This window comes from Ammospiza nelsoni, chromosome 11 (genome assembly GCF_027579445.1).
Source record: "Ammospiza nelsoni isolate bAmmNel1 chromosome 11, bAmmNel1.pri, whole genome shotgun sequence".
NCBI classification, from domain to species: Eukaryota; Metazoa; Chordata; class Aves; order Passeriformes; family Passerellidae; genus Ammospiza; species Ammospiza nelsoni.
In genome coordinates this window covers 8,113,808-8,136,072 of record NC_080643.1, presented here as the reverse complement: position 1 = coordinate 8,136,072, position 22,265 = coordinate 8,113,808, and the positions used below count along the sequence as shown (strand labels likewise).

The following is a 22,265-nucleotide window of genomic DNA, read 5'->3' as shown; positions in this document are numbered from 1 at the left end:
CTGGCTCACTCTGTCTCCACTCCTACATGTATAAACCTTTCAGCATTTCAGTATTTCAGGGTATCTCACCACTACAAGGGCCTCAGTTAGAAGAAATGCAGGCTGTGCAAGTAGCAGGAATTCTTTAAAGTGCAAGGCCAAGGTGCCTGGAGCTCCTGATCCCTGCTGTGCCTTACCCTGCTCAGGACACAGGGCTCTGCTCGCCTGACCTCCCCATGCCCACTGTTCTCTCCTCTTGCATGTAGGATACAATTTTACAACGACTGTGCTCACAGAACCCCCAAAGGTGCTTGTAAAGATTTGTTTTGGGAGTTTAGCAACAGTTCCACCTGATGGACCTCAGCAGGAGGAGACTCTCAGCGTTTGCCTTTGCCCTGTTCCCCATGGCCCTGCAGAGCAGCAGATTTTAGTGCAATGTGTTTCTTTCAAGCCATTCTCAGCACCAGCACTCCCAGGAAAGATGCTGAGAAGTTGCAAAGCAGCATTGGACAGTAACGTTGCAGATGACAATCCAATTCCAATTTCAAGCCTCACAGGGTGCTATTACAAACAGCAGGGAAAAATTACAGGAGGTACTTTGGCACCTTTAACTTTTAATAGTCATTTTAATCAGATGATCTTGACATCGTTTTCCTGCCTGTTTGGTAATCTTATTTGGAAAAAGGAATGAACACAAGATCATTTTGCAACATACAATAACATTTATTTTTTCCAGTACCTGTTTTTCTGAGCTTTCTTCCAGGGGAATCTTATCATAAATCAGTATACTCTGAATTGCTGGAATTGACTGTGTTGGCAGCTGGTGCTGATAGCTACAAATGTGAGTCACAGAACTGTAAATTAGAATATAGAGCATCAATGGATTTCTTTAGGCAGAGACTTTTTAATAGCATTAAAGGAGTGACTGCATTTATGGCTCAAGTGGTATCTTGAGCTCTGTTCCAGCTTAACTTGTAAAGTCAGTTTAGTGGCAATGAGACTTCAGCAATTTTTTTCCCTTAAAATTTATGTTTACAAAAATAAGAGAATGAAGAAAGAAAAAAAAAAAAAAGCAGACATTTCTTACTGGTGCCTCTTTTTGGGGAATTGAACAAACCAGAATAATCAAACCAAAGCTCTCTTAAAAACCCAGATCAGGGGTATGGCCATACAGGCTAGGATTTTTATGAAGATTAACATGACATCTTTGAGTCTGTGTCCCTTAGCACTTCAGCATAAAGATGATGAAACTATAAATAAAACTTCAGTGTACAGCTTTACCAATAAAAATACTTAGAACAAGTAACAGAGCTTTAGATGAAGTTGCAGTGCAAAATCCCAAGGATGATTTGACATCCCACACATTTGTCTCTCTGCCTTCTGGAGATATTGATGGGCCAAATGGTATGTTTTATATTTACCAATATTTTTGCCATGACAGCAGGACCTCAGAACCAGGTTTCCATGGGGTTTGTGTTTTTAAAAACCCTAGAGAAATTTTATTCTAGATATAAAGCTATTGAGAAAAACTTAATTAGAATTAATATCCTTTCTGTGTATACTAAAATAAACTCTCACACAATAGAAGTCAGAGGGAAAAATCAAGCCAGATATTTTGATTAACAAAAACCAAAAAAAAACACCAAAAAATAACCCCAAAAACCAACCAAACCAAAGCAAAAAAACCCAATTATTAAAACTAGCAGATCAGAAATAGTGGAATAAAGGTTTCTCTTTAACAAAATTTAAATGTTACATTTCAGTCTAGAACTTTATAAAAATTAAGTAAAGAAGTGCTAACTTTTAAGGAGATGGTTTGAAAGAAACCTTATTCTGAAAATGGAAAAGATTTAATTTTAGAAACTGAAAAAAGTAAATGTTTAAAATTATTATGTTTTACATTCCAAAATGGAAACATTCACTAATTGTTGCTTTTGCCAAATGAAGCTCTGCTCCACTACACCTGTTCCAGGTAACCCAGTTGTTTCTTTATTTCACATCAATCAAAATGTGTGCTAAGAGTCTGCATTACAGAACTGCCTGCTATGAATGCACAGAGAATTAGCTGGGATGTGTCATTATACAGCACAGTAATTCCAGCTAATGCTCCCCAAAAACCTTAAAAAAACAGCAAGAAAAAAAAGAATCCATTTTACTTTCTCACTGAAAAAAGTCCCATCATTGCATTCACTGACATTAATCACTTTTTTTTAAAGATTGGATGTTTTGAAGCTCAAAACACAGCTGCAATACAAGAAGAGTGACTTATTCTAATACAGATAAGGATTCCTCTACTCCTGTACTGAGAGAAGTCTGAGTCAAGATTTGCTGCATTTATCCTCAATGTCCATTTAATGTAACTCAGGTGCTGCCTTGGGAATTGAGGCTTCCTAGGCTGTCCTATTCCTGCGGAATTCCTTCCTGGAATTGCCTCATGGAAAAGCACAAATGCAGCTCTTGGTCCAGTCTGCCAACCAGGGCAGCTGGAGCTCAAATCAAACAGATCAATATTTGTTAGAAGCCTTTGTTCTGTGATTTGACTCGTTCATATTAGACCTCTGAATTCCAGAAAAAATGTGTAAATTCCAAATTCAGGAACCAGTAAAAATGTTTTCATAGATCAGAGTGTAGCAATATTTGTATTCATGTTGTTTTTCAAGTCATTTCTTCATCTGGATGAAGGATAGCAAATCTAGCGGTAAGAATTTTTTTATAAATTAATATTTGGGTATTTTGATATAACAAAGATTAGAAAGGCTATCTTATATTCAGAACACTAAAATTTAAGGAAAACAAATTTATCATATATAAATAAGATATCTTCAATTATGTTAGCAGGGTTTTTTAGTTTAAAGTCTGCCTGAGACAATGATTCAGAGGTGATATTTAAATTGTGATTTCATCTCATTTCTCAGTTTCTAAAAGTAAATCTTTTCCCTTTATTCAAGCTATGTGATCATTTTGGTCTATCTGCCCCAGAGCTCTTGATGCCATCACTATTATTATTATTATTATTATTATTATTATTATTATTATTATTATTATTATTATTATTATTATTATTATTTTAAAGTGATCATAATTACAGTCTGTAGGAAGCAATTACATCCAAGACAAGGTCAAAGAAATGCTTTGCTGTCCCAGGGGCACCACGAGAAATGAAATGGAAGGAATTCTGAATCACTTCCCTGTTCTCTCTGTGTCTGTTTCCAGATGATAAAATAAAGATTTCTCGGTCACTCACATACAGAAATCACAGCAGCAAATCCATAAGGGACAAAGTCCTTAATTGTGTCACTCTGGACTCACATTATTGCACATTTAGCCCCTGTTTCTTATGATTTGTAAAAGACAGAAAGAAATAAAGATGGATCAAATTACAGATATCGTGCAAAAAGATAATCAAAAGATGCTGAAGTTGTGCTAAAAGGTTTTCCTTTGAGAACTGAAGTGTGTAACTTTGTAATTAGACTTTGGATGAGAGGACTATCATGTCTTAGTCTATTGTTGTTCTTATCAGTGGTCTCTGGAGACTGTGGACAACATCCAGTAATGATTGCAGAATTTGATCATGTTTCTAAATTAATTGTGCTCTGGCCTGTGGGGAGCATGCAGTCATATCCAGTGGAGAGGAAGGGAATGATATTGTATCGTGCCAAATAACCCCAAATAGTCACTGTACTCAGCCTGGGCTGTGATCTAAATCAACTCAATTTACATTAGCAAGCTGAACATATTAATTTACATAATCAGGTGTAAGTACAGAAAATGTATGGAACTGCAGCACTAACAGACATTTCTCATTCAGGATTTGCAGTCTGTTAGTGGTATTCAAATGACCTGAAGTTTTTGAAATTTCTACACAGTGTTAGCAAGACAAAGAAAGGGATTAATTTAGCTGAATAAGGTGGGATTGGGAGAAAGATTAAAGAAAAGGAAACATTAAAATTTTTATATTTTTAAAATTCCTACAGGCTTAAAACCTGTCAGCACCTAATGAACAGGGACCTCAACATCTCTGACAAAATCCAAACAGGATTCTTACAAGGAACCAAGCTGCTGTGGAAAACCCAAACACAAAAGCCACAAACACATGCACTACTTTAAGAAAAAAAGTAGGAAAGGACTTTGGAGATATTGCAGTATTGAGCCATCCAAATTCTTACACCCATCAATGCTTCACAGATTTCTATCTAAAGAACCAATTGCTACTTTCAGAAAAGAAGTGAGAGAAAATGCCATAGATTGGCATTTAGCAGAATGTGTCCTTGAACACAAGATATGTAACCTCATCATTCAAAAAGCCACCCAAAAGTCACACCAATACCCAGGCCAGCACAGCTGTGTGCCCCTGGCTGCAGGTGGTGGCGGGGGACAGGAGTGGCTCAGATTCAAGGGCTGCTCTGCCTCAGGAGATGGATGGAGTGAGCACAAACCTGGGCTCCTTATCAGCCCCCACGGAACTCTGGCTTTGGGCACTGCCCCCAACACTGATCTGTGCATTTCCCTTGCAATTCCTATAAATCCTGGGTTAGGACACTTCCCCTGTGCTCACTGGCTCACCCTTGCACAAAGGCCAGCACAAAGTGCCACAGCTCCCTCCATCCTGTGCACAGACTGCAGTTCTTAACCCATTTGTGTGCCTCAGAAGCTTCACCTGGGCTCCCTGGCTCTCACCAAGTGCTCAACAAATAAAGTCATTTATTGCAAGTAGTATTCCAGAGAAGCTCTAAAATTCTTCTCTGGCCTCTCTTGCTGAGCATTAACCCAGGGTGCAGCAGCTGCTTGGGCATTTGTGCATCAGCTGTGTGGGCCACATGTCCAGCCCAGGGCATCTGAGCCCTCCCACTCAGCTCTTTGTCACTGCATTTCTGGGCTCCCTCTCATCTGAGCTGCAGGGCACCCCAGGAGATGGTAAAAATTGATTACACTTCAAGTAATTTCTGGAAAATAGATGGTTGTTTAAAATGCGAGTGCTGCCATTCTGCAGTTTTTTTTCATTAGAGACAAAACAAAACCAAACAAAAAAAATGCCTCCAAAAAAACCCCAAGCAAACAAAAACCCCATAAACCAAATGACAACAAAAACAACAACAAAACCCATCCCCCTCCTTCCCTCCCAAGAAACCAAAACAACAACAAAAAAAACCACCCAGAAACCAAGTAAAAAAGAAATTTGCAGCCTCACCAATAAAACCTGATTCACCTGATTACAGAGTTTCTAACATTTCCATTCAGGCACTGCCTTTGAAAGCCAGTTTGAAACAACCCCTGCCTCCCAAATTGCTGAGGAATTATTGTCAATTACAGCCTTCCATCTGTTAAAAAGTGTAGTCACTGATCACTGCTGACCTCTCCTGTGACAGGTCAAATGGATGAAACATTCTGACAGCCACTCAGTTTTGAAGTTCCAGGGAGAAGCAGACAGAGAAAGAAGGAGGGAAATAAGGTTTCTTTGCTCAATTTTATTTAAGTCTTTTTTTTGTGAAAGTAAAACCACATTTGCTTTCTCTCTAGTGAATAAATTGCACATGGCAATGCAATTTTCTTTAAAGTCATTAGCCTAATGTTTTAATTTTGGTATCATTTGCAGAAATCTTCACCCAATCAATCACTTCAGCTTTTGTTTCCTAGTTCTGGACAGTTCTGCTGAGCAGCACAACTTTGCTCCCCTCTCTGTTCCAGCACCTATATAACAGGACTGCACATAAATCTGATAGGATTCAGCAAAGTCACACTGCTGGGAGAGACCTGTTGCTGGGGACACCTTGCCAAGCTACAGAGAAATCCCTGAAAACACTCTTTCAAAGCAGATTTGGGTTAATTAAACTTGAATGCATGAAGAAAGTCTCCTTTAAAAACTGTGTGACATTTACCTGTGACTGCTCCCTCCAAGAAAAGGGTTTCTGTGATGGAAGAGACACTGACCTAATGAAAGGTAAACACAAATCAGTCTCACTGAATTCTGGCTTAGCAAAGTCTATATACAACCACATCCACCAGGTAGGGCTGTTAATTAGGACTGGGAACTACTTATAGAGCTGGGCTGCCACTTCTAAGGATTTAAAAAAGATTAAAAGGACTGAAGAAAGAAGTGTCCCCTCAGGAGCACTTCCAGCCCACATTTAGGTCAGCTCATGACTGATCCTTCAGATCACCAGATGTGTTTTATGAGAGAATGCTGTCTTCTGCTCCCAAATGAAATGCAGTTATTGAAGCTCACTGGAAAGAGCAAAACCTGGCTGGTGCAGCCTGGACAGGCCAAAGAAAACAGGAAATTACAGTTACTGTTAAAGTCTTACAGAAATGCTGATATTCACATTCATCTGCTATTCTGCTCTCTCCTAATCTTTTGTACAACTTTAAAAAAAAAAACAGGTAAAGGTGGTCTAGAGCTATTAAATAATTTCTTCCTGAGATCATTGTCTAAACAGGAGAAAAAATAAAAACAAACAGAGAATCTATAATTTCACAGTGTCATAATATGTAAAATGTGGGGATTTTTAAATTAAAACAAAAGCAAAAAAAACCTAGCCAAACCATCCGATATGACACATTTTTTCCCAGGGTAACCAGAGCTGTCCCTTCAAGTCCTACTAAATGATTTCCATGTTAGGATGCATGTGTGATGATGGAACCTGCTTAATTAAATCAGACTGATCTCAGAAGAAAATGTCATTCTAAAACAAAAATTGAAATTTTTTATTTATAACATGTCAAATCTAAGGAATATTTTCCTACAGCTGTGCATGCTAACCATAGAAACATGTTTCTCACTGACCATTTTAAGCAGCAGATAAGCTCTTTGTGTGAAAAAAATGAAAACCACAAATTGAGTTGCCTCTATATCTTTGCTTAAAGTGGTATGAAACTATTTGGTTGTTGTTTCTCTCTTAACTAATAGTGTGATAAACTTTGACTTTTGTTACTCACAGCTTAAGACATGAGCAACCCCTTCTGAAGCTGGTCCTTGAGGGCTCTTTCTGCCTTATTCTTATATATACATTACTCTCTTACACTTGCAGGCATTTTCTACATTTCTTGATTGACTATTATTGTTCTTTTCTGCAGTCTCACTGTTTTTCAATGTCCTTTGAGCACCAGAGCTGAGCATGGTATCCTAGCACTGGCCTCCCTGATGTGATGAGTGAGAAAGTGAAAGGCTTTGGAAATCATTTCAGCAGCTCCACTGACAGCATGACTGCTTCAAATTCATCAAAACAAAAGGTGCTGTGGTCATACAACCTGCAGTTTGTCCCCTGAAGTTAACAGGTTAATATTTTCAAACTGAATTCTAGATATCAACTCCCCAGAAAAGCGATTTTAAAAAAATAACAAGGCCATTTCACTTGAAGTGAAATGCAGGGACAGGAGAGATCCCACGGCAGGTCTCCAATCCAGCAGCACCAGGTGAAGCCCTGGTGATTGAGAGGTGATTGTTCTGGCATCCCCCTGAAATATTACAGATGCAGATCTCACTGAAAGGACAGGCGGGGGCTGAGGAGTCAATCTGAGGACCAAGATTTGGCACCAAAACATTGGACCTGAAGCTTTGGTGTTCTTCATTCCTATGGTGATTTGTATACTCTCAGGAATGGGCAACTTGCCACTGTAGGTGATTTTCAGCTACATTTTGACCACAACTCCTTACAGACTTTATTGTTGAGGCCTGAAAGATGGATTTTTTTTCCAGGTCTTACATATTACTTGGCACTACTGAAAGATTTCCACATCTCTCCCTAGAAAGGATGAGCAAAGCAACTACAGCACAGCCTCTGGCATGCTTCACAGCCCACCTTCAGCTGTTGAGATGCTGTCCTGGCCAAAGCCAGCAGAACATGACCTGCATTTCACCCAGTCCTTGACAATAAAAGACAATAATTATCTTGATCATAATTGCAATTCTAATAATCTGACAAGAGACATAGCTCAGAAGAGACTCAGGAGAGCTTTATCAATTAAAGTCACCTCCTCAGTCACTATTGCAACCCATGCAAGGTCTGCAGCACTTTTCAGCTTTGCTGTCTTGAGTGGTGATAAATACACTTTTATGGCTTTCCAGATGTTAGTGTACAAAGTCTCTTTCATTATCCATGCTCCATAAACCCATACGAAGAGCTGGGCACAGATCAAGCACATGGGAAACCTAATTCCAACTATCTCACCATATTTTAGGTGTAATTTAGCAACAGCATGCTCAGTGCCCTTATTTATGAAGGTTATCTGCCTTAGAAATATATAAAGCCTCTGCTTGTCCTTTTACAGTTTTTCACTACTGGAGCTTGAAACACATCATGATAGCTTAAGCTACACAAACAGCAAGGGACACAACAAAGCCTGATTTAACTGACAATCTCTGCTTTGAAGGTAAAACTTCCCAAGCAGCTTAGATCCAGAAGTTGACCTGAAGGCTCATCTAACAACAGTTTGTGCTGTTAAACATGAAGGAGTCAAAGATTTAAAGAGTCCAGAAAGGATCATGCAACCATGGTTTCGGTTCTCTTTTTTTTTTCTTAAAGGATTTTTAGATGTTTATTTTCCATTTTAGGAGACTGAGGATTTTAGTTTAAACCAGTTCTTAGCCACATTTTACCATATTACACAATGAGCCTTCAAAATGAAAAACCAGGCTCTTGCTAGTCAACTAAGAAATGCTACCAAAACATCTATTTTATACTGATGGCCACAAAGATGAAAATGCTTCACAAGCTAAAAACCTGTATTTACATTTTACATGTTAGCAGCATGGTCTCCTTTCTGCAGATAACTTCCAGCCCCTGGGATCAGAAATCCCCAAACCAGCAGTGAGCCACAAGCTGAACACCAGAGGAAACTTGAGATTCAGATGAGTCTCCCTCCATGAAAAGGTGTCAGTGAAAACCAATGTCCCAAATTCCCCTGATTCCTCCCTCAGGAGGGGCACAAATCCCAGTCCCAGGTGACACAGGGCATGAGGAGTGCCCACCAAGCAAGGGACATTCTGAGAGAGCCAGAGAGCTTTGAAGACAGGGACTGCACAAACCTGACAAGATCCACAGGTGAGGTTTTTCTGTTTGTTTTCTCACTCTGGAAGATGCTGCAAAGCAAACCAAAGGGCAGAAGACTTTGGGGAGACTCAGAAAGCTCTACTGGCAGAATATTCTTTCTTGCTTGATGAAGGGTGGAGACAACAGGAATTTCTCCATCTTAATTCATAGTGTCCCTATCACTCTGTGCAGAAATAAAGAGTGTAGGGAGTGTTCTCAGTAGAAAATGAACCAAAATTCTAAACTGCATGTATTTGTATGTAGGTGGCTGCTACCTTTTTAAATCATAGTGTTTCTTTGCCAAGAGATCATTTATAACATATGTATCAAATCAACACTTCCACAGAGCCAACTGTGAAGGAAAAAAAAGTTTTTTCTCATTCTTTTAAGGGACACAACCAGAAAAAAACCTAATTGCAACCCTTTTTCAGCACTAAGCGCCCATCCAGCCCTCTCCTCATCCACAGGTTGGGCAGTCCAGCTGAAAGGAGAGCTCCCCACTCAACTTTCTGGACCCAAAAACTCAGAGAATCAAATCCCCAGTGACAGCCAGTGTGATATCTGGTCTCCATCCTCAGCTCTGTGAGTGTATAGAGGTGAATTCATGGTTCTGTCCTCCCTCTATTGCTGACCAAGCCCCTCTCCCAGGCTAGGAAAATGGGGATCAGGGCTCTCTGGGACACACCACTGTGCTCTGCACACTCTGGGAAAGCATAACAAGGTCATTCACAGCCCACAGGGAGGGCTGGATTTGCACCAACAAAACAAAAATCCAGTGTTACATGAAAGAGCTCACTTTGCTTTTAAACTAAACCAAGGTAAATTGGCTTTAATTTACCCCAGACATCCTCCAGCACTCACCTTCCCTTACAATACTCAGCTGCAGTAACACTGAACTATCTTCTGACCACCTCACTTCAAACAACAATTCCTTGGAAGTGATAAGCTTAGAGCTAAAAGTGATGAAAAGTTTTGGTGATTTCAAGGTTTGTTATTCTGAAAAGCCCTGAGCTTATGACAAACAGGAATTTCACAACTGATTCACTGGAATTAGGACCAAAACAAAAGTGTAAGAAACTCTTGAAGAAAGCATGAAATGACTGTACATCCACATTTGCCATTCTATAAAATCAGTTCTGTTTCTAGGAAATCCTGCCTGCCTTTCCTGATGATGGATATAACAAGTGTCTAATTTGCCTCAGAGGCAAAGCAGAAATTAAAAATGCATTAATTCATGCAAAATGAGATCTGGGATATATCTGTTTTGTTTTGTTCTATTATTAAAATAAGAAAGTTTAAGCAAGAGGAAAATTTGATATGAAGCATAATCCTTAAAGTCCTAGGGTCCACTACAATGCTTGGACAAAATTCAAATACATTTTATCCAAAACATGGCACCAGCTTCCATCAAAAAATTATATGTTCAGTCACAAATGGTTATTGTAAAATCTTTATTAACCTAAGTGCATATAAAAATTGTGAATTCTTAATACAAAGCAGTATTTGACTTTTAAATTTCATTTTAAGCTTGCCCTGTTCACTTGGAATGTGATTACAGAGTAAATTAAAAAGTAATCACATGTGAATTACATTTCCTCATGAATGTAATGACTTCAGGAGACTGATTAATGTTAAGCAGTGCCTGTCCTACCTCATGCATACCTTCCCAGGTGAGATGTGCAAGATAGCTGTCGTGAGTTGATTTAATTTCCTTTCTATGGTAGTCCAGTGAGAAATGTTGAACAGAAACCAATTCAGCACGTTCATTAGATCTGTATCTGTTCACTCCTTTTGTCCACCCAGGCACCACCTGCAAAATGCTCTCAGTGTCAGCTTACGATTGTGAGCAAGACCCCAGAGGCTTGGCTCATCCTGTGCCCTGCACCCCAGCCAGGAAAACTCTTTACATTTAGATAGAACAACTCAGCTGCTGCACACAGCAACAGATACATATGTGTCAGCAAATTAAAGCCTGATGGAAAAGAATACCTTGTCAACAAACTAGGAAATAGGCCTGTCTAGGAAAATAGGCACAGCAATATATATACACCCCTCTAAAAAACTGCACATAACTCAAAACATGTCTAAAATGTTTTCTTTAAGAATTGTTTTAAAATGAATGTAGGTATTACATTAAAAAACATTAAATTTATAGGAATAATTTATGATCTATGAATTAAAAAACGGTACCAAATTCTGTCTCTAACTCAATAGCCACACAATAGTTCAGTTCAAAATTTATTTCCCCAAGAATTATTTTTAATTTAAATAAGAAACAGAAAGCATATTAGCCTTATTCTCAGTTTGTTTGGATCAGTTCCTCATTACATTTCATCTTTTCCAGCGAAAGACTCATATCCCTCTTGTATTCTTGACTTTAATAATAAATAGGAATCCACTTAATATCACAGCTCAAGTGAGTCACAAGAAATAAACCCAAATTTTTTCACAAGTTTGTATGTTTCTATCAATGGTTTCAATTCAGAGAATCATAATTCTGGACCGTTTTGTAAGAAAACATTCCTCAAGTTACAAAGAACCTGCAGGATGTTTAATGAACATGAAAAGAGATAAAGGCAGAATGTCCCTGAAGCCAGGAAAGGAAAATCCACCCAAAGGAACCAGCCCTACATGCTCAGCACTGGTCTCAAAGGGAGATACTGATGTTTTTCCAGTCTTAGATGCCTTGATGGGCAATAATGAAAGTGAGATGAATATAGGGACACCAGCATTTACAAAACAAATCTCTCAGTTTTCACCCAGACAGAAGAAAAATTAAATTTAAAAAGTATAGACCCAGCAATGATTTTAGCTGTATTAATTTTGCAGCTTAATTCAGCCTTGTAAGTATTAAAGACAAAAGCATAGTCTGATTGTTCCAGAGCCAGTTCATCTCTGATGGCAAGAGGACTGTTCTGAATTCTAAGTGGGCTTTTTAGTTGCAGCATGGGAATAAATTCCAATATATTAACAAGGCTTTTTGCAATTATATATTCATATGTACATATATTAATTTTCATCACCTTATGTTGTCACTTTCCATTATCTCTGCATCCTCAGCAGTAAGACTTTGTTTCTCACTGATTCTTGTCTCCATCCCAAGCCTGCTCCATCTCCTCTTAGCAGCGCTCCCAACACAGCCCAGCCCAAAACTTCTCCTGCCTTTGCCATCCTGGTTTGATCCCAGGTGGAGCCACACTCTCACAGCCTCATTTTTTGGCTGGCCTGGCTGCAATTCTCCTCCACCATCCAGCCATGTCCAAACAGATCACATTTTACATATTTTAGATAAAAATTTCTCCATTTAAAACTCCATCTCTATTCAGATGCAGCAACAAAAAATCCTCTGCAAACTGGACCATCTCCTGGTAGGAATAAAAAATCCCTGGGAGTAATAACTTTTAAAAATCTATAGGTGAAACTTCCAAATATCTAAATATCTTCCTAAAAAGAAAAGGCACCTATAGCAAGGGACAACATCACTATGTGACTATTAACAGAACTCTGTTTTCAAAGGGGAGCCTTTGCATGTTGTGCAGTGTCATGCTCCTTCTTCAGCCTGCGGGATTATTGCTTTAAAGTTTCCTCTTGACACCCAGCACTCCAGTTCCCTTCATGAGAAGAGCATTTAATCACCAAACACCATTTTTCACAAAGCATGTGATGGTGCTCTCCTCCTATCTGCTTCTTTTTATTTCATTGGACCTTAGGATCTCAAGAGACTGTTCATAAAGACAGCAAGAGACACTACTGCCCCAACTATCATTCTGTTTCTTGAATAATAACTGGAAATTAATTGGCATTAATTCACTTGTTCAGAGTTGTACAGGAGATGTTGCTTGCAAACAGCAGCCATGGTTGACTGATTACGGATAGGCAATTAATTTGGAAAAAGGGTATTGTCAAATAAGAATCCAATATCATCTCAGTAGGTGTCACTGCAGTCAGAAGAACATGTCAGAAAAGGAATGCTAAATATTTAGATGGCAATGGCATCACCTGTCATGCTCAAAGGAAATATTTATTCCATTTACCTGGCCTCTTCCAGTTTTAAACATATCTTTAATCACAAATATTCAATTCAGAGCTTAAGATGGTTGTTTGCTGTAATAAAGATCCAGAGGGCAAGCACAATATTTCTCTGCCCAGAATGAGCCTCCTGCAGCACACACTGCTTGTAATGACTACAACCATTGAGACATTTTTCTGCAAAATGTGTTTCCTGAATTATAAATGAAAATAAAATGAAACATCTAGCTTGACACAGGTTACTTCAGTATGCACCTACTGCCATTTTTCAGGGCAGGATGTTTTCACAAGCAATGCAGTGAAGGGGACAGAACGTTAGTGTGGATGTCAGGATGCCTGAGTCTATTTGAGCTCTGCCATTCATTTACCATCTTCTCCAAACAACATCTTATCTCTGCCTGTCCTCCTGCCATATTTGTGTCTTACACTTACTGAGCTTTCAGTCCTTTCTAAATCCCTTCTTTTGTGTTTGTGCAGCTTGTGGGGTTCCAGCTTTGGTTTAGGTCAGAGAACAAGGTTGCAGCTCTGATGGAGGGGTGATGTCTTGTGCCACATTGTCCCACACTGGCTCTGCCCCTCAGCACCAGCAAACTGGACACTGCCCACTTCAGACAACAGGGCTGGGGCCAGTCCTGTCTCCTACTGACCTGTTGTTTTTTCTTCTTCACAGATTACATGATGTTCATAAAGCAAAAAAAGAAAAAAACCTTGATAAACTCAGCACTCCTCTACTATCAGCACCTAATCCACAAAACATAAAACTACCAGGATTTTAATATCAACTGATGTGGCATGGCTGAGATGGATCTGGCAGCTAAGGGCAGTGCCCATATGCATTTTTACAGCCTTATAATGGATTTTTTTCTGTTACAAGTTAGGTACTGCATAACTAGTAGCATAATCAGCCACTGAAATGTACCACTTAAGAAATCATAAGGCAGCCTAAGGAAAGCTTTTAGAATAGAAAACCGAAAATTTTATCAAGTGTTCTACTAACTGTTTCCCATTCAATTTTGAAAGGGACCAAAGCAGAGACAGAATTTTAGAACATGTATTTACAGGGGACACTTTTCTGAAGCATCTCCCCTCAAATATGGGAGTAGCCATAGGGGGGGAAAAAAAAGCCCGGCTCACATCAGGGTGTCATCACCTTTCTGAGTTACCAGAAAGCACGAGCATTTCTAATTCTTCAGCTTACTTGGTATTACTGTCTTCCTACTGAAGATCTGCCCAGCTTCCAGCACCATCCCCTGCAGAAGGTTCCTCATGCCCCACAGAAACACAGATCAGATACAGAGTGAGCATGAGAGCTGAGAGGTAATTTTTGCCTCCTGACAACTTCCAAAAAATCCCATCCCTGGTGCTCTTTTCCTTAAAGCTTGGAAACACAGGTTCAAGGCCAAAAGAGCAAAGAGGCAGTGCTCCAGCTGATTCCATGGATTTGCAGCTTGGACATGCCAGAAGAAAAACTACCCCAGAGGAGCTTTGTGAGGAAGGTGATTGAGCTAAAGGGAGCCAGGACATCCCCCCCAAAGCCACCCCTGCTATGGAGCTGCACGTGGGGCTGTAACATGGCAGAGTGGCAAACAAACAAACAAAGTCAGCTTGGACAGACCTCAAGGGATGGCCAAAACTGTTCATCTGAACACGCTTCACTTGGAGAAACTTCTTTAAGTTGTCCCTGTTAGCAAGGGACAACAGGAAACCACCACACCTTTAATGGTCCATGCCCCATGTGTAGAACAAATGTACTCAGCAGTCAACATACTGAAATGAAGGGAAATAAAAAAAAATAAAAAAAAACCCAGAACACTTATTTAGGATGCAGAAAACCTAACTTCACATCCCTTTGCTGTTTCTCTCAGTAGCTTGAACCTGGTTCCTGCCAAAGGAATACCCTAAGCACTTAGTAACTTTGAAGAGCAGCAGATTACTTGCACTTGTATTTTGTAAAATCTCTCAAAAGGCCTTTTCATTCCAGTGAAAATGAAGTTGATTTCACAGTATCATGTTTTTGTACACCTTGGAACTGGAGTTTTCCTGCCAGCCATATTAACATTCTACATGACTTCATTCAAGAATAAATGAAATTACCTCAATCTTCTCAAAAAACTTGAAGATAATTCGGGATTAATTTTCTCAATAGCCTTGATCTGAAATACTCAAATATGGTTTGATTTATTAAAGTGTGAAGTAAATATTTCTTTAATAACTGAATTTATCTCAGCATTCTGCCTTTATCACCTATTGCAAGAAGTTGAGGTATTACAGAAAATCAATTATTTTCAACAAAGCAGTAAAGACATCAGTTAAATCTCCAGTAGTTACAACAGAATAGTCAATTTAATGGATTGGTATTTTTTTCTGACTTTTGCAGTTAGGCCTCTGGCTTCATTCATGCTAAAGGGCAGCAATGAGAGACACAACAGTAATTGCTCCAAGTGGCACCACAACCTTTAGGCATTATTAAGAAATCCAACCAGCATTTTGGAAGATAGAAATTATACCCTTACACTCTGTAATTTTTAAGACAATTGGCTGAAATACCAATTCACATCTTGTGTCCTTTGTCTTACCAATAAAATAAATAAATTATACTCTACTACTAAGAGTAATAAGAGGTACATTTTCCTTTTGACAGAGATATAAAACTGTCATTAATATGTTATAAGGGAAGATTATAGTCCTAAATGTAGCTATCCTTTCAACTTCTGACATGTCAAATTAATCTTTGCTTACACCATTACATGAACTAGACACAGGATGAAAATTCATGCCTCTGTAAAATGACACTCCAAGATCCCTGCAAGACTGAATTTCCATTGTTAAGTGAGAACATGTACCCCATTGCTGCCATGAATCTTGTGTGCAAGAGTCAGATATTTCTATGACAATTGACAATATAGTCTCCTAAAACTCTCAGCAAGGATACAGCAGTACAAGTGCTGTCTTCATTGGCTGGATTTTATCTACGAAGTACAAATTACACATATAGTATATATTATGTATATTTATGTTCAGAGTTACTAATTCATGATTCAGATGGTTCATAATGGCACAGTACTTGGACTGCATTAAAAGCCACACAGCAGATTACAAATCTGTTTGACTGCTCAAGACATACACCTAATCTTCACTTCTCAATGGAAATGGATTCAAAGCTGGACTGCCTAATTTTAAGATTAAAAATGACATAAAGGCTAAGTTTAATAATAATCACAGTGTTTAAACAAAGATTGCTAGCTGACATCTCCTAGGGAAAAAGCTCAAATTAGTTCTGTCACTTCCTTTTGAACGGTTATGTGTTACAGTGATAAGAGGGGTGGCAGATTTGTCTTTAGAAGTCGACTGCAGCCGTGTTCAGAGGACCCAAGCAGAACACTGCATTATAGACTCAAAAGGAAAACAAATACAGAGATTGCTCAGCACAATTAATTTTCAGAGCTTCCAACCACAGCCATGTAACCCCAATTCTTCTGCAAACACATTGTAAATTACAGGGATTCAGGAAGGAAGTAAAGAAAGATGAAAGGATGATAACTTCCTCAAAAAAAGCTTCAAACAACTGCATTGCTCAACTAGGCCTTGCTTACTATCAGAAACTTGGGATGTTCTGACTGTGGGTTCATTGGTAGCCCAAGCAAAGTAAATAAAACTCCACTGTATCTCTACAGTTTGTGTTTTTAAAATATCACATTTTCCATATAAGGAGGAGATACAGTGTTATCAAACAAGGTTAAAAACCCCCAAGGTTTTAAACCAGTGTGCCTCCATGCAAAGGAGGATTGCAGCTCTTGGTTAAAAGGTGCATTGAGCACCCATAAATGCATGGAATCAAAAATCTGGGGGAGGTTTTTTAGTACTGAAGTTCTTGCTGCCACCACATGGTCCTTTGACAGTATTCAAAAGCATTTGTGCAGTGGGCCCAGTCCTGGGGAACACCACACAGCACCCAAGGGTGTTCACAGAGGCACCATGAGCTGCAAAGCCCTCAGGGACAAAGGGTTTGCACAATCTCCCACCTCCACAGCTGGCTGGACAGTTTGGGAGAAGCTTCTAAAATGAGTAACTCACAACAGCTATTCATCAATTTGCTTTACTTTGTTCAGTACTCTTTACCTTACAGGAGTGCAGTTTAAAAATGTCTTTCTCTAATTTTGGTGTGGTTGATCTGATGTTCATCCAGAACTGCTGTGGGCCCACAGAAACAGAAGCCTCTGTGAATAAAGCTCTTTGTGACTATTTCCATCTCACATGCCTGGTTGTGTGGAAACGACACAAAGTAATCTCTTAACATGAAAATGACAACAATTTTTAATTTTCTCCACACCTGACAGGTCCAGAAAGATTTAGAAATTTCTGCTCAAGTGATGAAAAACTCTAGGTAAGATTTGGTGTGTTGGAAAACACAGTAGCTCAATTGGTCCCTGACCTGGGTTTCAGTACTACATTTGAGCAGTGAAATCCGTCACTTGGCTGGGAATGATGAAATCTCTGTGGCACACAGATATTTTCAAGAGAAACCTGACACAGCCTGCTACCAGACAGAAAGTTGGAGAGTATCCAGTGAGACAGGATATATACAGAATGTACCATGTGTGCATCAGGAGGGCACACAGAAAAGCAGAGGTGTGTGCTGTCTCTAAATACCTGGCTGTATATCAACACACACGTGCAGAGGCTGCTAAATTATAGCTGCTAAAATTACACATTCAAAGAGTATAGATTCCATCTGATCAATCATTCAGGACATATTTACTTTTAATCTGCATAAAGGACATGATGAGAAAGCCAAACATGTCACTGTGAAGATATGCTAAATCAAAGAAATTCAGAGTGCTTTGGGCAAAACCCCATTATTATTAAATTAATCACATTCTTATAGGGAAAGTGATATAAATGTGTGCCATTGCTGGGAACTTGACCAATTTCTTTGATGTCTTGCCCAGCATGAAGTGAGCCAAGGATGCCCTGGAATCACAAAATATTATTTGTAAATTCACTTTTAAAAAATTGATATGAGCCTGGAGTGAAATTCAAAATCTGAAAGGGTACAGCAAAAGCCTGTTAATACCTAAATCTATTGAAATAAGAAGTTATCTAAAGTAGTAAGGGCACAGAAACTACAATCTTCACTTCTTTTAGCTTGAACTGCTAGGGACCTTTCTCAGTTGGTCCTTTTCAGAGATTTCGAAGTGCCTTGAAAACTGAAATACTGCCTTAATGTTCTCTTATAAAAAAAATAAATAAAATCCTTCCTTAGACACAGCAAAATCCAGCCATAAAACGACCTCCTGCACACCCACCGAGTGTGTTACATTGGAACTGGGGAAAGCCCAATGTCACAAAACCTGTAACCAGCACAGGAAGCTGCTGCCTACCCTCCTGTTTAACTCCCCTTCCTCTCCCACACATCTGGCTCAGCTGGTGAGGCTATTCCATCACCAGATTTCCAGGATGTTAAAATGAAGCCAGCACATCCCCCTTGTGCCTGGGCTTACCTAGACAGCCTCTACACAGCATCGCACCAATTTCCATCCATCCCAATTTCTTGCAATGGGCAAGTTGCGCATGTAATGGAAACCAAAACTAGAGGGGAGGTGTAGGTGTGTGTGCAAAAGAGATAGACAATGCACAATATAGACAATATACACTAGAAATGAACATTAGCAGTGTCAATCCATGCCATGGATTACAAATATTAAAATAAGGACGGGAACAGCTTTCACTCAGCAGAACTCAGCACTGGCTCCCACAATGAAATGTAACTAAATAAGGCCTCATTGCCAAGTTTTGCAGAATTTTTGAATGGAGGCTGATGTCCAATTCCTGATGGACAATCAATCAGGGTTATTTGGTTTTCACATTTTTCTTTGTCTAAACAAGTCCTGTTCCAATTACAAATATTGGCATTAGGCTCTGTCCCGCTGAGTGCTTTTAGTTATGGACTGTGTGGTGTTCAGTGACCTCACAGTCAATACCTACAAATGTTAATGCAATGTGTCCTATGTTACATTCCCACAGGAATGAGGAAATCCCTTTATTAAGATATTTGACAGAAAGAGAAGCAATCTTACTTCAACTTCTTTCCTGTGTCCTAAACTTAGCAATGCAGCATCAGCAAACAACTTTGTTTCTTTGTGCCTTCATTAACCTTTCCTGTTAATGGTGTTTCACACTGCTGGGGCTATACATAGCCTCAGAACCATTATTAGACATGAATTTCATTTCATTCATAAGGTTATGCATACTTCTCCTGAAATCAGTGCAGGAAATCAGAAATTATAAAATGGGGAAAAAATCTGAAGGTAAATAAATGCAAAATGTACTGCACAGAGGATAATATTATCTGCAATCTAATAGCACTCCTTCTTTGGCTAGCAAGAGGAGAGTTTTCTCTATCAGTTTCTAATTGCTGTATAAATACTTGCCAGGTGAATACTGGCACCAGCTTGTTTTCATTGTGAGGGATAAAAACTAGATGTAAATACTCTATTAAAATGTGAAACTAAAGTTAGCAAATTTTACTAAAAATATAGCGGTTGTCTTTTTTCCTTTTTTTACACCTACAATAACTTTTTAAAAGATCTCACAATCCTCATGGAGTGAAGTCAGCTCTCATACTTGACAACCAAATACAACTTAATACTACACATCAAGACAACATGACAATACATTTAAAAATACTGAATTTATAGAAGATTAAAAAATATTTGTCAAGAGTTTTTGGTAAATCTTGTCCAACATGGCAGCAAAGCATTCTACTAGCAGATGGCAATCTCTCTAGGAAAAATATGATTTCATCCACATGACTGTGTAAATTACCTGAAGACTATAGGTAATTTCATAGCATTACCTCCAAGAAAATAAGAGTAATCTTCACATATTGCTCCAGGGAGGGGTCCTGATATTAAGGGGATGATGATGACCCTGAAATATAAATGGGCAAGAAGAGATGAAAGGAAAATTACCTATAATTTTTGTTCTCAACCACTGGTAAATCAAAAGAATCCCTCGGTGAACTACATGTCCTGTGTTTCCAGCAAAGGCAAATCACACTGAGTTACTAAAATAACTCCCTGGTGATGGATACCTGCTTATCCCATCACCATGTCCTCTATAAGAAATTTCAACCAATAAGTTTGTCTGTTCTGCTCACTAATATGCAGAAAGCTTGTTAGAACAAAAGCACACTTCAATTAGGTTTCTCTGAGAAACTTAACCTTTTTATTTTCCTTGGGCAATACAGTTACTGTTTTAAGAAAACAGTTTTTGCCAAGAGCTCTCAAACACTAAGTCATTGCAATTATTCCTTCCTTGAAATAAAAAGGAATAGTTACAGTACTATTCATTTTTAAACAGAAAGAACAGTGCATTTTCTCTTTCTGTCTGCTTCAATTAAGATATTAGAAAGACTCACATGGAAATACTAAATTTGAGCTTTCAGTGTTGTCCTTTCTTTTCTTCTAGTATTGTTATTATGCAATTTGTTTGCCTTTTTTGCTTAAAATGGTGCTATCCTTAAAGACATTTGAAGGTAAAAGATGCACCCCAGCCAGTAGAAGCCATGGCATTCCTAGACCAACAGACAGGATATTTTACATTCTTTTTATAGCCCCCAAGAGAGTGAGTCCTGCTGTCCAGAGAGCAGTGAAAACATTGAATTCCAGTGCCAGCCCATTGCACTCACTGCCACAGGAGAAATCAGGAAGCAGACACAGATGTAGAACCTGTTGAGGAGGTTAAAAAACACAGGTGAGTCCCTGTCATTCCATCATTATTTGAGCTAAAATGGAAAGTTCATTACCAAGCAAAGACCACAGTAAGGGATGGACACAAACAGCTCATTTTTTTGAAGGTATGGGCAGAATGTGACCCATCACTTCCCTGCAGATTTGGTAACACCTAGTGGAATCACAGAATGGTTTGGGTTGGAAGGGACCTTACAGATCATTTCATTCAAGTTCCTGCCACCTTCCACTATCCCAGATTGCTTCTAGCCCCATCCAACCTGGCCTTGGAAACTTCCAGGGATGGGGCAGCCACCCCTGTGCCCCAGTTTAACAGAACAGACACAGCAGAACCTGCCTGGAATGTGCCATGAGACACAGAGGGTTCAGTGCAACATTCAGGCAGTGTACACAGAGCAGGCCAGAGGGTACAGGGAAGAATGTTGCATCTATATAGCCAAATTACATATACTGTATTTCAGTAAAATTAATAACAAGCTGAACTCAGAGGCACCTCATCTAAATTTGAAATGGAAATTTGCATCTGCCATGTTTATTTCATTATTATTTCATGAGGAGTCTATGCTTGTTTATGAATTCTTAAAGTATATTTAAGCAATCAAGCATAATAGTGGTGTAATTATCTCAAACCTATTGCAGCTCCAGGACTTTATGAGGAATCTAAGTGCATTTCATGCAGCTAGCTCCTAAGGTGTCTCACTCATGAGTTTATTCCCTGCTGTGTCTCACTGAAAAGAAGAGGCACTGACAAGGGAAAAAATAAACCCATACCCTGTTAGCAGAGAGGGGAGGGCAACACATCAGTCCTGTGAAGTGACACCACTGCCATAAAGCACATGCACATCTGTCCCTGCAGCACCTGGAGCAGAGATCTTACAAGGCAGTGGTTTTGTGTTTTTATTGGGTTCAGAGCTACCTCAGTGAGGCATTGCTGAAGTGGGCACCTGGACCTGGCAGCCAGCCTGCAACAGAGTTGCCACCTTTAGGGGAAAAGAATCCAGCTGGGGAGCTGGTATATAATGAAAATGATTGAAAAGCGGTTTTGCACTTAATAACACTGCTGCCATGGTGATCTCTTCCATTCTGCTGCTCTCTGGGTAGAAGGCACTTGCTTGTTCCCCTTCACATGTGATATTAGCTCTTTTTTAAAAAGAGACAGAGGTGGTAATGCTTGGCAGCTTGCAGATCAGCAGGGCTGCAAAAAGCAGAAAAACTCTGTTGGGCCAAAAGAAACAAGCACTGCCACAGACCAGCAAACCCTTTCCCTTCCTTCCAAACTGAAGCACCATAGCTTGAAAATTAGCTTGTGCAAGCCAGAAATTCTTGTCCAGGCTTGCTACTACAAGCAAGTTGTGGGGTACTTTTCCTGTGAAATCAAATATGGCCATAGGGTTTAGTTTTGGAGTAGGACTGACACTGTCTCCGTGTGCTGCAGCACAAATTATCTTTTGTCTCCTTAAAAGTGATTCAGCCAACTGAA

General features: G+C 39.2%; 1 protein-coding gene across 4 annotated transcripts in view; it reads right to left on the bottom strand.

The window, feature by feature from the left end:
- FHIT (fragile histidine triad diadenosine triphosphatase) overlaps positions 1–22,265 on the bottom strand; it is a 517,032-nt gene that overhangs the window by 229,095 nt on the left and 265,672 nt on the right. The window contains exon 6 of one of the 4 annotated variants that reach the window (XM_059480069.1): positions 20,649–20,764. The exons of the other annotated variants lie outside the window; for them this stretch is intronic. Within the exon in view, the coding sequence (XP_059336052.1) occupies positions 20,739–20,764 (26 nt within the window). The 3' untranslated portion in view covers positions 20,649–20,738. Of the gene's footprint in view, positions 1–20,648; positions 20,765–22,265 lie in introns of those variants that run through there. 4 annotated transcript variants of the gene reach the window in all.